The following is a 17,051-nucleotide window of genomic DNA, read 5'->3' as shown; positions in this document are numbered from 1 at the left end:
TCCAAAGTCATTTTCTTCACCTAGGTCAGGTAACAAGCCTTGCATCTGTGTTTGAGTATTATATGCTTCAAAAAGGGCCGTTGCGTCTTTAAGATGCGTCAGCGTGCCACTCCTGGTTAGCAAATGAGCAACACGTTACACCTGTAATAGTTGAGGACATAGGTTCCCTGGGGCCCCCAGTGTGTGGTGGTTTTTGTTTCAACCAGTAATGAATTGCTCAGGTTTGACTGGGGTGGTACAGTTACTAGATGTCACAGCTGAAATGTGATACAGGTGACACTGGTCTTTTTTTAAATACAGTTTGGCTGGTTTAGAGGATTCACTCCAATGAGCTGCTTTAGAATTGAGCTGAAATGGTGTCTTGTCTGAACAAATTTAGGGGTCATCTTGGGTAAGCAGTACTGGGGCCATGGAGGTGTGGATCTTTTTTATGCAATTGTACGTCCATACAATGGAACAAATGTGGGCTATTATATATGTCTGCTGTATTGTATTTCCTTTATTCCCTTTTAGGTTTTTCCTCTTGTATCTTAATTTTTTATATGTAATTGTATAAAATAAAAGGATCCATCTCTTTTGCAGTGCAGAATAAGGGGGGAGGGTGGAGCCTATCCCAGGCACCACTGGGTACATGGCAGGCAGATATACTGCATGGGATGCCAGTGCATTGGAGGGTACAGCATCACTTGATATGGGTAATTTACAGATGCCTGTTTGCCTGATTGCTGGTTTCTGGACTGTGGGAAGAAAGTGGTGTAAACAAAGGAAACGCCACACAACAGAGGGAGGACACACACACACACACACACACACAGGTTTGTAATTATACCTTTGTGGAGACTCGCCATTCATTTCTATGGGGAAAACTCTAATCCGAACATGACGACCTTAACCCCTACCTAGCCCTAACCCTAACCATAAGTAACTAAACAAAATACAAGACTTTTGGTGTTTTTTTTTTGCTTTTTGATTGCATTCACAGATCTTTGTGGGGACCTGAAAATGAAGATGATTCTAATATTCAGTTTTACCTTTAAATTTTATTTGATGTGGTTATATAAATAAATATGTAACTTCATAAATAAATATATAGCAACTAAATATGTTTTTCTTTTTTCTTTGACGAGAACATATAAAAACCAGTCGTACTGAACGGTTCTCTTGAGCACCAGTTGTGTGTTTTGCTGAAAAGCCATACAATGTCTTGGCCACGACTTCTATTTCACAATTTATTTTTCCCCTCACGGCCCTTCGGGGCTCGTTAGGTTCGGTACTAATGGTGGTACTCTAAAAATAATCTGGAAACACCGATTGTGAGATGACGACACACTTCTGCAACGCAAGTACGGCCAGTAGAGGGAAACAGAGCACTGTCTGTCATCTCGCACGGAAAAAGGCCTGCAATACCATTTAGCACAGTAAACCCAAAATGCGTCGTTCACGGGTTAATAATATGATTTCGCATTACAGGAGGGTGGATACGGAATGTAAGATAATAGAAGAAGAATGGATGAATACAGGATTTGCTGTTTTATGTTCATTATGAACTCAATGTAATTATTTGACACTAACTATTGATAGCGGATATGTACATTAAACACTATGCTGATTCTGCGTTTATTTGGTTCTCAACTAAAAGTTTTGAAATCAAAGCTCCATGAATGTTATGTCGTGAAATTTCCGTGTTAAGATAAATTTTATTTTTCATGAATTTCTATGTTTCATGTTTCACCATCAGCCGCAAATCAGCCCGACATCCGGGTTACTCTGATATTATAAATCGGGACGTGCTGCGTCTGTTGCGGGCGGTTCAATTGCCCCACAGCGTAGCCGACTAATGTTAATAAAGAAGGAGGTAAACTCATCCACGTACTTGGGGATAATATCAAACAAGTGAACTTGTGCAGTTTGTTATTTATGATGTTACAGTAAAAACTGGAGTGGGATTTTATTTCACAACGCAAAGTTGTTTCAAACACCTGGTTGAGGCGTCGAAGCTACAGCTTAAAGCTACAGACTCCTTTGAGTAAACTTTATTCCATTCTGCTAATCAATATATCCTCCTGAGACCCAAGGAAAAAAATGTCCTTCAATTGTATGTTATTTGTCTTTGGAGGAAATAAGACATCTTACATTTTAGGTTTTTTCAAATTTATTTTTAATTTCACATCATGTCCTCTATAGTGTACAACAGGAATAAATGTTTCCTTACATCAGTGAAAAGATAAATGCAAAAACAAAATGTCCACTACAATGGATGGGTGGGGTCTCAGGAGGATATGCATGTTCTGGCAAGTACACGTTCAGGTTATGATAATTAAATAACGGCATACATTTTAGTAAATTGTGGTAACACTTAATTTTGTCACAACACACTGTGATACTAAAATACAATGCAACATCCAGTTCTGATTGTATCATAAAGTAGGTACTCTTGTGTAACCTCATATGTGAAGAAGAGATTATTCTTTTCCACAGAGTATGTGCACCGGTCAGTATAACTACCTGTCATGAGGATATTTTTTTCTATTACTGTGTAACAGTTATAAATAAAATCGTGTAGGAGATAACTAGATGCTATAATACTAAAACTGCATTTGCAGTTTTAAAATTATTTTTGTGAGACATAACGGGATTCAGTGTAAGATATTATCTCTCACAAGAAAAACATGAGAATCTTTAAGCAATGAGTTTTGCCTTCACATCTAGGTGACTATCTAATTGAAAAAGTATTAAAAGAAGTCTTCATTCATACTGCAATTTTTATTGTCCTGAGGGAAGATGAGGGGCCTGATGAAGAGTAGGGCCACCTTCAGTCCATCTTAGAATGCTGTCATACTGAGTTATTGTATCATTCTTTGACAACAATGGCAGAGATGGAAATTCACTCCAGACTGTCCCACAAAGGTTCAGTGATTTATAGAAGTGATGACTGGGACAGGAGTGTGACTTCATCCTGGCGTTCATGAGACCAACTGCAAACAGTCATGAAACCATCACGAAAAAACACTCTTTGCAGTTTAAAATGGCTACATATTCCTGTATTTCTTGGCCAATATACAACTGAGTAGAACAATCATCAGACCGAATGACTCCTACAAGATGACTGCTCACACCATTGCAGATCCCCTATGTTGTGGGTTGACAGCGTCTTTTGGCTTCCTCTCATGGCCCATTCCTCAGGAGCCCAGGTCTTGTGCTCCTTACCCCAGGGTTGGTGTCTTTGCATTAGCGGTCAATATAAACAGCAGCCCTGCCACAACTCCAGCATTTTGTAGCTCGCAAGATTTAGTTTTTGGTGAGACAGGGTCACAGCTCTGGGGAAGAAGGGAAGGTATGTGGTTTATTTTGTTAAGACTCTGTGTTCATGATCAGAAGGTCACTGGTTCAAATCCTGGGTTTTGCTGACTGATGCCGCCACTGGGCCCCTGAGCAAGGCCCTTAACCCCTAACTCCAGGCTGACCCCATGCTGTGGCCCCTAGACTTACTCCTACCTGTATGTGCCTCTTGAGCAAGCACAGATTGGGACTATTTTTTCAGCCTGGAAGAGGTGCATGGTGGCACCTCTGCAACCACGCACTGCGCTCATTCGGCTCTAAATGACAAACGAACATGCTGATGTGCATGTCGCATACAGTATTTGCATATTTTCTTTGAGCAATCGTGATATGTTGTGTGTGTGTGTGTGAGAGAGAGAGAGAGAGAGAGAGAGACAGAGAGAGAGAAAACTCACCGGTTAACATTCTGAATCATTGATGTAGAATTTTAAAATTATTAAAATTGTTTTGTTTCTGGCTGGCTCAATTTTAAACTCAAATTGTTCTGATCAGCAAAGCAGCTAAGTGGCCCACTGGGAATTCTGCTGTCTTCCGATTGGACATCCCGGGCCTCTCCGTGAGCCATTTTCACACATGAATTCTGGACATTGTCCGGAGGAGCAGGCCCAGATATTTTCCAGAGTTGCCCTTTCACACATACGGCACACAATCGGAGTTTGCCAGTGTCAGACGTCTTCACCCATACTAGAAATACCCTAGCTGGTTTAGACGACGGGTGGTGCTTGGATAGAGCCCACATGAGCCAGGGCACGATGCAAGAAGTACGCTACGGAAATCGCAGTGTTTTGTTTGCGACACCACTGACAGAAGCTCCCGAATCCCGTCGTCTCTCCAGTTAGCCATGTTCGTTGGAGTCGTCTTTGTGTAAATGATCCTTCTTCTTCACCCTCGGATGTTTTGTATTCATCTGTTTTCGTGACAGTCGCATGATAAAAAAATGTCATCGACACGCCCACTGGTTTGCGGTGAATTCTACGGAATTCTCCCTGCCTTCTTCACACATGGGAGTCAGTCGGAAATTACCTGGACATTGTACTAGGGAGTTAGCAGGGTAACGTCTGTTTAATGTTTGGCAGGACTGATTCGGACATTTGCAGTCACACATGCATGTCTAGAAATGTTCAGGGTGACAGAGGATGTTTAAAAGGTGCTACGGAGAGCAGGAAGGAGCAAAATAGGCGAAAAGAGAATATCACCACAGGGAATTCTAGTTATGTGTTAAAACACTTTTGATGTGTTTAGCGACTATCCTGCTAAGTGTCATTTGACTTATGACCACTATTCCTTTATTTATGATGTCATTATTTGTCAAATGCTGTCATGATTTTTGAGTCCGTACCCCTCGGCACCCGATACTCTTGGAATTTGTACACGGATTCTTGAGCCCCTTTGCAACCCTGCTGCCTGTTGATTTGCGAGCTCACATGTCGAGCTGCTGGCTCTCAGACCTCATTTATGGCTGATACATACTGCCTACTGCCATTCATATGTATATATACATATATACACATACATATATTTAAAATATTATATATAATATACAATGGACATTTTAGTAATAGTAATATTGTCGAGAATAAAATATAGTTCATAATGCTTCCTGTAGTTGTTAAAAGGTCACTTGGGATATTTTAATATACACATTTATGTTATTGTTGCTATGTTACTCAGATTTCTGTACATAAACATCCTCCTACTGTTTCTCCCCTGAAGACCTATTAAGAAGGATAGAAGTGTCCAGAATCCGCTTGGCGTTTCCAGCAGCTGTCTCTAAACACCTTGGTCACCTAAATCTCTCGGCGCAATCCTTTGTAATTACTGAGCTTTGTCGGCGGGGGGGGGGGGGGATAATAATCTTGCAGACACCCCCCCCAACACACCCCACCCGCCTGTGCTCCGTATCGTCTTAGATGGCGTATTTAAAGAGGGATCACCATGCTTGTTCGTTTGAACTGCCATGAACCGCTGAGGAACTCAGAGATTAACCTCACGGCGGAGATTTAAAGATGGTCACTTCAAGCCCAATCTTTTGAGATCTCATCAGCATTGTGGATTCAGAAAGAGAACATGGGGCTCCGCACCGACTGACGGGCTGTGTGATGGAGCATACTAGCAGTCAACCTGGTGCTGAAGCTTCACATATTAGCCGGGCAGTAATTTTTCTGTCCTTCTGCACTTTGTAGTTCATACAACACTGAAACCGAGCTAACACTGAAGCTGAGCTAACACTAAAGCCAAGCTAACACTGAAGCCAAGCTAACACTGAAGCCGAGCTAACACTGAAGCCGAGCTAAAACTGAAGCTGAGCTAACACTGAAGCCGAGCTAACACTGAAGCTGAGCTAACAGGTAACTTTATTATTGCATCGACATTTGATGCACAGACATCCGCAGGCAGCATGGAAGTTATGGGAAACTGTCATGGTGGTCAAGAGCACGTGGGTCTAAGGTTCACTATTGACTACCTGCTGTTCAACAAGGGAAGCCAGGACTCAGGAAAAGAGTCCAGCAATCAGAGTCCCATAACAAACAGGAGTCCCTGTCGCATCGCACCTGACCCAAGTCCACGAGTCTCTACAGCACAAGATGACCTCAAGCTGCAGACAGTACAACACAGAGACTCAGAGGGGCCAGAGGACGACAATGGAAAGGAGATGGTGAGTGGGACTTCTGCTCCAGAGAACCTTCTGGACAAGCCAGCACATTCCTACCTCGCTCTGATCTCGATGGCGATCCTTGCCTCAAAAGAAAAAAGACTCTTGCTGTGCGACATCTACCAATGGATTCTGGAGCATTACCCCTACTTCAAGAGTAAGGTATGGGGGTGTCAGAGGGGCTGGGACACCCAGGCAGATTCAGGGGGAGCAGCACCTGATAGGGGCCCTGGGGGCTGAATTTTTAGGTATGGCCCTGATGGTATATACAAACGTTCAGCTTTAGCATGCATTGGTCTAGTCTGCTGCTTTGTCGTTAATGTATTTTTTTCCCCCCAATTGTCCTACATACTTTACTGTAAAGCCTGAAGTTGATGTACTGAGTGAAACATTTCCCTGTGCCACCCATGACAGGCTCCCAGCTGTCAGTAAGCATGTCCTTGTAGACCAGTTGTTAGATGGATAGATTTTAAAAGTATGAGTAAATTAACTGAATTTTTCATGTCTGCAAAAAACATCGAATAGTATAAAATGTTTAAGACAATAAATACAGGCAGAGAACAACCCAGAATGGGGTGCCAACCCATCACAGGGCACACTCACACACCAGTCACTCACACACCAGTCACTCACACACCATTCACCCACACCACTCACTCACGCACACACACACACCTACTGGCAGTCTGGCAACTCCAATTAACCTCAGCATGTTTTTGGACTGTGGGGGTAAACCAGAGTACCCAGAGGAAACCCCACGACGACACGGGCAGAACATGCAAACTACACGCACACGGAACCCTGGCAGAGACCCAAACCCTGGTGCCAGAGGTGCATTTTAAATAATCACTAGCACAAGACATATAAAACCTTTAAACTTTACGATGCGCTGAATATAATTCTCATTAATAAACTACATCATTCATTCATGTTCTGTAAGTGTTTACAGAGAAAAATAAACCTCATCATCCATCCATCTTCCATAGTTTCTTAACTATAGTAAAGGGCTGCAATGATAAAACATATCAGTTGCAGTAAATGGTGACACAGAATAAATGACATGGATTATGCACCTTGAACAGGGTTGGCCTTGGGTGTTCAGGCAGCTTGGGCAACATTCTTTTCGGCACATTTTTCCATGACTCATTTTAATGCAATGAGTTTTAATAGGAGTCCATGATTAAAACCCATTTCATAAAGTGGTGAGATTCTGCAACAGGTTTAATTCCATCCTGCCGGGTGATGGAATAATCTAGTTGTTGCTGGGTATGTCGAGTAGGCTGGGCGGTGTGTTAATCCACTTTAGGGGTTTCCTGGTTTGCAGTGAAACTGGCACCTTATGCACGGTAGCAAAAGGTTTACTGGAGCGGTTTAGCCTTCCTCGACCTAGCACAAGTTAAAGATCATAGCTCCCAGTAAATCAGTAACAAAGAAGCTTATTACCAGCAGCAGATTGATCTCCGGTTTTATTAGTCATGAGTTTTATTGTCGGAGAATCTGTGATATCAAAGTCTGAATTATTTTAACTAAGATAAATCAAAATACCTCAAATATGGATGTCTTCAGGCTACTGCAGATGTTTTCCTAAAAGCCTTCCTGTCTGTGAACCGAGCTTATCTCATGAATTCAGCTACCCATGCTGTTGTGTTTCCAAATGTCAGGCTCTTTGTGTCCTTGGTTGTGCAGGATAAGAACTGGAAGAACAGCGTGCGTCACAACCTGTCTCTGAACGAGTGCTTCGTCAAAGCGGGCCGCAGTGACAACGGCAAGGGCCACTTCTGGGCCATCCACCCCGCCAACTTGCACGACTTTTCCCGAGGGGATTTCCACCGTCGGCGCGCCCGCAGAAGGGTCCGCGGCATGCCGGCCCAGCTCGCATTCCCCCTGCCCTCTCCATATCTCCCGCCACGCCACCCCAGGAACTCCGCCTATTGCTTCTGCCCCCCGAGCCACCAGCTTGCCTGCTGTTCTGCCAGTATCAGCTGGAACTGGCACTGCCTGGGTGCTATGGGCCTGCCAGGCCATTCTTCATATCGCTGCAGTAATTACTACACAGCTATTTAATGACAGCGTCAGGAGCCACATTATTTCTTGGTCAGTGAGACATGAACCTACTTCATAATAAAAGTCCTGCCGACTCATTGGGCAGTAAAGGTAAAAGTTGTCAATGGTGGAAGGAGCGATAATTTCATCTTCTACTTTTAATTACGCCACACACTCCAGTACCTATTGAATATGGACCCACCAGCTGAGAAATGCTGAGCTACAGGGAGGTGTTCCACAAAGCTGGATTTCTCAGCTGGGTTAACTCAAGCTAGTAGTCATGATCGTCCAATAGGAATGCACCTTACCAAAACTCTTATTGGACAATTATGATTGTCCAGTAGAAATGCTCCTTACCTAACCTCTTATTGGACGATCGTCACTTTCAGTCTAAGTTATCCCAGGTTGTTCCCAACCTCCAGGGATACAAATTGTAGTACTGAGAAGTCTTACTTCATCTTACATCCATCTACTATAACTGTTTATCCTAATTTGGGGGGCGGGCGGGGGGAGTTCAGACCCTATGGGTACAACCCACTACAGGGCCCACTCGCACCTATGGGTAATTGGGTAACTCCAGGAAACCTCAACATGTTTTTGGACTGTGGGGGAAAACCGGAGCACCTGGAGGAATCCCCACAATGACACGGGGAGAACATGCAAACTCCACACACATGGAACCCTGGCAGAGACCCAGACCCGGGTCCCAGAGGTGCGACCCACTGCCCTAACATGCCAACCCCACTTTGTGTTCACTTTGCTTTTTCTTTACCTGCAAACAAACCTCAGTTGGACTCAGAACTAAATTTAACCAAGGGCCACATTTTAATATATAATGTAAAATGTTTTGTAGTTTTTGTGACAATTACACATTGTGAAAAATATTACTGTAAATACCTTGTAATATTTAATATTATTACTGGCATAGATTAAAGTTAATATATATTTTTAAAAATAACATGAACATTACCTGTTTCTTACTTATTCACTGATGCGTGTCTGAACAGGAAACATTCATTATAATAGAATCAAACGTAAAACATTATTATAAAAAACTGCATTTATGGTTTTCTTGATACAATACGCGAAATTTAAGGTTACATTTTAAAAACTGTACTTTCTATTAGAGACTACCACTGCATTTGCGTGCTTATATTTTTGTGCTAAAATTGGTTAATTCCCATAACTTCGTGTTTCATTACCCTGAGGCTTGACCTCGCATTGCTGAAAATGGGAGCCGCTTAGATCCCACCCACTATGAACCGACAAGATCCGTAACCAATCATAAAAGCAAATTAATCTGTTGAATATGTTGATAGGTCAACCATATTTGAGTGACAAGCGTGAGGCTCATTCACCACAGTGTCGCCACCAGCGAAACATACAGCATCTGCTAGCTACAAGGCTTGATTTCGTTATACCGTTCTTATGCCTTAATCATATCCATTGTTTTACAAACAACGATTACGGTGATTTCAGAACAGCATGACCATACGAAAACCATCTCACTCAGAAATCCACTCAGGCATGCTAACTTATCTTCCCATCCCCAAAACCAAGAATAAATATAAAAATCATGTTATAATGCACGTGAAATGCATGTTTATAATTTTATATTGTTTTGTATTTATCTTTTTAAAAGAACAAGTCCCATAAAATAAATAATATTATAACAAATAGTGCATTCGCAATAATGTGGTTGCTACCGATAATATGTGTTCTTAAGATTTAGGCCTACCAAAAATATTTTAATAGAATTATTACTGAAGGCAACAACAGGCGTGTTTTATATCAGATGTGGATCAGCTCGGTTTTGCTTTGAAAATAACCGGTATGATTGTTCCGTCTTAAGTGATAAGAGCTCAGACTCCGCACGGCGTGTGTGTTCCTGCGGGGTGTTAAAAGCGAACACATACGCGTGCCAGAGCCTATAGTTAAGTGCTAGCTAGACTGATCCTTCTGAGGGCCAAATCCCCAGTGACTAAGGAGCCTAAAAGCAGGTTATGTAAAGCTGGATCTGGGGATGAGAATCCAGCTAAATCCCGAAATCTTCAAGTAGTTTCGAAAAATAGGAGGCTTATCACGCAGCATAATCTCGTAAGTGATTGTGGGGATGACACCCGCAGCGCGTGGAGGACGGAGCGGCCGTAGGGGAAACCCCAAAGATGGAATGGGGAAAAGAGGGAAAGATCCATCAGAGAAGTAAGGAAAAGGAAGTGCGTGTTCAGTTGTTTGATGTGTGTTAAGAGCTTAAGGAAGAAAACACAGAGTATGTATATAGAGAGGAAGCAGACACGGGCCTACACAAAAGAAAAATAAATAGGCCTGCATAATAATAGAGAAGTAAAGGAGGTTTAGATTACACAAAACCAATGAATAATTAGGTTAACACCTGGAACAAAATAAAATAGAACTGACGGATTTTGGACAATTTATTAGCAAATCTAGTCGGAATGAAGATTAGTTGGAAAAACTCCTATCCCGAAAACCTACAATATTTAGAATGCTCTGGCGCCCTAGTGCGATAACAATAGCCGCCCTAATCAATACACGACTGAAAGGTGTGCTTTCTATTGCTGCCAGTTTTTTTTCTCAATATACACGCAAACAATTTAAAAGTTTCCTCCGTCGATCCGCAAAATGCCCTTTGAACGGGTCGGTAATGACATAATTTCTTTTTGTAATAGAATAGGGTTGATTCTTAAAAAGAGACTACCGCTTCGAAAGTATTTTTCTCTTAACTTGGTGACTATATTCACTCTAATTAGCCTACTTTAAGTCCATCCAATCAGGTGAAATCCCTTCATTCTTTCAGTTAGAGAAAATCTAATTTGAAATACTAATTTGTTTAAGTCTCGAAACACTGGTGACTACATTAAATCCGCTTCCTTTTGACCTCTTTAGGGTTTTAATTCAATTGCATATGGTCGCCGTATGCCGGTAGTATACGAATCACTAACGCGCACGGAGAGAGAGGGAAAGAGAGCGAGAAGGAGGGAGAGAGAGAAGGAGGGGGGTAATGAAGAAAGAAACAAACCTATTTGACACATTGGCATATTGACTCGTCTCCTCCCTCATAAAACGGTTTCTATAAAACCCGAATGAACGCATGGTAACATTTGCTTTCTCCTTTAAACATTTATTTACTTATTTTCTAACAAATAATCGTTTCTTCAAGAAATCACGCCGGAGGTATACAAACCCGTGACTTTTGTAAAGATTTTCATGTCGTGGTTTGTACATTGACATTTTCAGCATGTTAAAGTAGTTTTGACCTGCAGTGTTACTGTATCGAAAGAGGTATCATGCTTCTGGTCCATATTCTGATGGAAATTCACCCAAGCTTTATTCATGCATGTTTAAGTCCATGGGTTTGTATTTTTGCGTATTCCGCATAAACCTCTGCTCCATTTTCAGATATTTTTTTAGCATATCCATGTCATAATATAAAATATATATAATAATAAAAAATAAGTGAAATTATGAGCGCTTCTCAAGGGGGCTGCGGGGGGGGGGCAGCGGAAACTTGAACCTGTACGATTCAGGTCAAGAGCCCACATACTTAACCACGCTGCATTACGTAACGCCAATTCGTTGAAAGTCTGGATTGTCTTCTTGGGGTTAAATGACAACCATTAACGGCAATATAACGTACTGATATTCATCTCCGGTATCATCGTCAAATCACTGCATATCAGTCAAAGTCCACATCATGGAGTAAGGACATGGTTAAAAAAGATCTCGAAAACGTTATTAAGCTATTTTATACGTGAACACCGAAATAATTAAAGGTAGTTGGAGGTATGTTAGTTTTTCCGATTAATCAACTTAATAGAATAAAAAGGGAAGTGATGCCGAGAACAATTTAGTTGGTTAACAATAATAACCAAATTCCACGAGATCTCTAGCTAGTCTACGTTGTTGTGAGACGACTGGATTTACGGTATACAGGCTAGCTCATGCTGCGTATCTGATTGAACTGTGAAAGGCGAATATAGGCCTGCATACGATAACATTCTCACTGCTTTGCCCTTAACGTTATTGTCGAATCGCATTAGGTGTAACTTTACCTTACACTGTGCCATCTAAATCTGTTATAAACTTGTTAGCTGAATGAAAATCGTACCTCAGGGGGCTTACTTTAAACAAAGGCGATATAGGCCTAATCGTGGGGTGAAATGATTTTGCATTCAGTGTTTTTTTACCTCGACAAAGAAAAATGAGTTGTAACTGTATGAAAGTGAGTATGTCCCTAAGGAAAGCATGCACGTGAACAGTATATAGACTATAAAATGTCTAGCTTACCTATTCAAGTTAATAAAAAACAAAGCATCCCCTGCTTTAGCCATCTAAATGCATGTAAATCCGGCGATACTGCTCTTGACAAGAAAAAAAATAAATAGAAAAAAATCTTTGTTCCTTTTAATCTATCCCGTTGTATAATTACCACAACGAAATTCGTCCCCCCTAATAAAAATACCTTTGCATTGAAGTTATACCCGCCCCCCAGCATCAAACTCTTTCCTGCGCCCTTGTATGGCAACAGTACGCTACTGCCAGGCATTAATGTAACCTGAAGGAATATATGATAAAACGAGAAAAATTCACACAGCAAAATATATCCAGCATATGTTATGCCCTATATCTTATAGCTAATTGTAAACTTGTCAAATATGCCAATGACAGGAAAGCTGACGGCAACAAGGAAGAATCGTGCATTGGATCGAAACACTGTTGTGCTGTGTCTGGATCGGCCTATACTGGGGCTTTAGCACTCGCGCTATTTTCGGCAAATAAAGTTATTAATTTCATCTTCTCATTAGATAAAAGCATGTTCATCTGCTGTGCAAAGGTGCTAAGAATGGTTAATGAACAATGACATGAATAAGCGATTTAAATAGGATTAACTTACATTTGTTTAGTATTAGTAGATCTACGATTAATTCGCTTTAACACCCTATAGTGACTTTAAGCAAGGTGAAACGGCCCTATCAGTCACACTGAAACAATGTTATTGTTTTGTTAATTATTATTATTATTATTATTATTATTATATGCATGTTAGGCCTAGCAGTAGCTATTATTACTGCCATGCATCTAGTGAGAAATATAAAAAGTTGACCGTTGTCTAGCAGCATCTCCGGAACAAAAAGCGCCACTGCAGCGTCAAATAACCTATAATAGTCAATCGATCATGAATGCGAGTTTCTTTTAACAATAATTTGGCTCCCAGTGCACCAACTCCCATTTCCATCTCTGTAGTAATGTTTTTAAATCCCTTCTTTTCATCTGCATCTGTCAAGCCCATGGTACGCTGTTTGATCTCTTCCCCCATCCCTTTCTCTCTCCCTGGGGTCGCGTTGACCTGTTGATTGGCAGCTGGGCTCAGACATATGGTAGAACGAGGCATCGACCGCTACTCCCGGGAGAGATTGGCAGTCCGTGAGTGATTATTTTTCATGCTGAAAGGGAAGAGCAGAGACCACGTGGGAGCGCAGCATCACTAGCGCAACCTGTTTGTGTTCCGCGCTTTGACCGCCAGGTGACGCAAGGAGCCCATAAATCGCCAATTTCCATAAAACCACGTCCTTGTATAAAATTAAATTTGAAGGAAATTCACTGTATTAACACATATACGTATGTATGCAATAACTGTATACAAGAATTACTTTAAATTTTTTTTACAGCAACAGGACAAGGGTCATAATTCAGTCTGGTTAGAAAATTACACATGTATTCCCCATAAACCCCCCTGTTTCGTGACTATGTAGCTGGACCGACCCCAGATCGCATAAAATCAACTGAAAAAAATTTGAGGAGCAAAAAAAATAAAAAAAATCTCACACCGAGCAGGAAAGATGAAAGCAGAAAAGAAACCCTTTAATGTCAATTGGTTCCATATTAAAAACGGAGCAAGAAGGATTTCCAACTCACTCCTGTACTAATTACGTTTAATTAAGTATTAAAAAGATCAATTAACCGGCGACCACCAAATCAGCACTCTGATTAAAAGGTTGTAAATATTTTATACATGCACATTTATATTAGTCCTCTTATTTAGGGTTTCAGTGTCAGACTTTAAGATTTCCAGTTTACATGTTGATTGTAGGTGAACAGATCTTTATCTCTTCTCGCAGAGGCCGAGGAAAAGTTTCAAAGGACATGCCAGATATATGTGCTAATGCCACACCAGAACCAGTAAACCTTTTAACCCCTTGTTGCTCGGCTGCTTTGAGATAACTCGTAGGCTAAATTATTACGCAAGGCAAAGAGCTGCAACGTAGCTCCGCATATCCGCAATAATTTATTTTTCAGTCAGCGATCATTTTTCTACCCACTGTTAAAGATATCAAGGGGTCGAATAAATGTGTTGGACTGAAGGCGACCGAAAATGCAGCCAGAAAGAGGTAAGATGATGTACGTGGGGGGGGGTTAGAGTACAGTCCAGCTCCTGCCCCCATCATCTCTTTTCCTCTCTGCCTCTTGGGACAGTGTAGTTGCTATGGTTACAATTCTCTGGTCAGTGCAGCAGCAATCTTTGCTGACCCCAGCTAGTGACTCTTGACCTGTAGGTCATGGCCAGGGGCAGGAGGTCATTGATGCCAGAGGGCAGTGAAAGCACATCTATGATTGGCTCTCTGATGTGTTTGCTGACCCTTCATCCATAGACCAAAAGGACCGTTTTGCTTCACAGCTTCATTCCGTAAATCATTGTCTTAATACTGTACTACAAGAGTATTGTAAATAAACTATCCAAGTTGAAATTTGGGCACTGAAGAGCCAAAATCCATAATTTGAATGTTCTTTTCTAGCAGTTCAGGTCTTTATGTGCCATACCTGCAGGCACAAAGGAACCTTAATATACACAATAACCACAAGCACATTTTAAAATGATTTAATGGTTTATACTGCAATTTCTCTGGGTTCAAATAGTTTATTTGATATTTGTAGTAATTGGATAAGTATATATATTGTTTATTCTTGCTGTTTTGTATGTTCAAGTAGCTGTAGGAGCAGAATTTAACACCACCTCCCATATTGCATTTGGTTTGGTCCACTGTACTGGCAGATGTCAATAGCTGATAGTGTGAATATATGAGTAGAGGGATTGTGGGTGGGGGATGTACCACGGCCCCTCTCATAGGGAGTAATTATAGAATTGTGGGTACTAAAAGTCACGTGATCTCACCCTACTGGTCCCAAATAATTTATTCCCCTAGCTGATAGCTAGTCAATATCAATTTATTAATTTAACGACACCTGACTGATAAAGAGAGGTGGGTAGAGCACGGAGGATGGGAGGAAGGATGAGAAATGAAGGGGGGGGGGGATGAAAAGGCAAGGTTAAAAATGTGTCCAGAAAGACAATGGAGGTAGGGAGTGTGGACGGAGAATGATTCCTGCGTTGAAGCACAGCCATTGCCGGAGAACCCTGAGAGCCGCGGGCCGGGAAGGGACCTAACGCTTAAAGGGGGCTTTTTGAAAATCCCATCTGCCGAACATTGATCAGCATTTTAATTCAAATGTATTCCCTCACCGGCTCTGTCGGGGCTGAGTTGTCAGGAGAATCTGAAGGACTGAGAAAAACGCTACACGACGCAAAAATGAGAGGGAAGATCATTTTAGAAGTAAGTAAACATTAACCCCAGACCCCTCTGACCTCTCTGCACTTATTGTGAATGCTAATAAAATAGTAATAAAATACCTCCGGTATGAGACAGACCACAAACGCGATGACCATCACACTAACAGCTCCCAACAGCCATTACATAACATCTCTTCAGGAAGCTGAGGGGTATTTTAACAAGACCCGCTGCTCTGCGACCTTTGACCTCTGACATTTAACCCTAACCTCCTGACCCCACTTAGGCTACTAAGTGACACTGCTGCCACGCCTGCCCTACTTCCATATTACCTCCATTCCGACCGGCACGGAGCTCCTTAATTAGTCCCTTATAATGTGTTTGCCCCCCCCCCCCCCCCGTATCATTTCCGCTTTCAGTTCGTTCTTCTCTATACTCGTTACGCACATCAGTCTGACACCTGCAGAAGGTGCAGAACAAGCCTGCGGAGTGGTCTGTGGCATGGCAGACATCTCTACATAAATGACTGTAAATATCATTCGCAACTGTAAATATCATTCGCAACTGTAAATATCATTCGCAACTGTAAATATCATTCGCAACTGTAACACACTGAACCTTTATTGTGTTTTGCTGTGTTATTTACACAGGCTGTTATGTTCAGTTGTAAGAGGCTTGTTACTTATATATGTGACTGGCAGCTACTAACTGTAAGAGGTGGGGGGGGGGGCATAGGCCACCCAGGGTGGGGCCACATTTAGTCCTGTCATCTTGCCCCTATTTCTCATGGTCATATTTGACTATAATATTAGTTCCGTTTTCTCACAGTCCAGAAAAACTGTCCAGACTGCGCTGCCCTACAAAAGCAAAACACCCTAACTGCATATTTTGTGAGAGTTGAGTTACGACCGAAATCAGCTATCGTGAAGTGTTTTATCTCATAACCAGATATCTTAATTGGGCTATGCTCGGCTGAATGCTGGGAAGATGTGTGAAGGTTACAGTGACCACACATGCATAGGGGGCAGTAACAACCTTTGAAGCCCCTTTTTTCAGCTTCATTGGCAGGGTAGTTACTGTGTTTGGCGTCTGTAGGGTAGGATAGCGCTTAACCCTAATTCCGACCCTTTACCTGAACCCAATCGCCATGTTTTGGTTTCCACTCTCAGTCCCAGATAAAATCCCTGCTCCCCCCCAACTCCACTAACATCAAACATTACACACTCTTTAGAAAGCCATTTTGAATATCCAAGTTCAAAAATCATACGTATTTGTCACCCGAAAACAACACAGTTTGATGTTTTTGCATAAACGCATTAACTCCGCATTGTATAATGGCAGAGTAGCTACAAGCATCTGTATGTAATGGCCATGCTGAGCCTTTTGAAGAAGACTGCTGTTAGTGAAGTGGCTATTAGGTTGGAGTGGATGAG

General features: G+C 41.8%; 1 protein-coding gene across 1 annotated transcript; it reads left to right on the top strand.

The window, feature by feature from the left end:
- The first annotated feature begins 5,737 nt into the window (after nucleotides 1-5,737).
- Nucleotides 5,738-8,056, top strand: foxq2 (forkhead box Q2). Its single transcript, XM_023844127.1, has 2 exons — nucleotides 5,738-6,154; nucleotides 7,679-8,056. The coding sequence occupies exons 1-2, from the start codon at nucleotides 5,738-5,740 to the stop codon at nucleotides 8,054-8,056; spliced, it is 795 nt and encodes a 264-aa protein (XP_023699895.1).
- Nucleotides 8,057-17,051: the final 8,995 nt, after the last annotated feature.

The sequence above is a fragment of the Paramormyrops kingsleyae genome, chromosome 15 (genome assembly GCF_048594095.1).
Source record: "Paramormyrops kingsleyae isolate MSU_618 chromosome 15, PKINGS_0.4, whole genome shotgun sequence".
NCBI classification, from domain to species: Eukaryota; Metazoa; Chordata; class Actinopteri; order Osteoglossiformes; family Mormyridae; genus Paramormyrops; species Paramormyrops kingsleyae.
Note: the sequence above shows the minus strand (reverse complement) of the source record. Positions and strands in the feature narration are given on the sequence as shown.

Coding starts and splice junctions, on each gene's coding strand:
- foxq2 (XM_023844127.1), top strand. CDS start 5,738: ATGGAAGTTATGGGAAACTGTCATGGTGGTCAAGAGCACGTGGGTCTA. Junction 6,155..7,678: donor ACCCCTACTTCAAGAGTAAG/GTATGGGGGTGT, acceptor TTGGTTGTGCAG/GATAAGAACTGGAAGAACAG.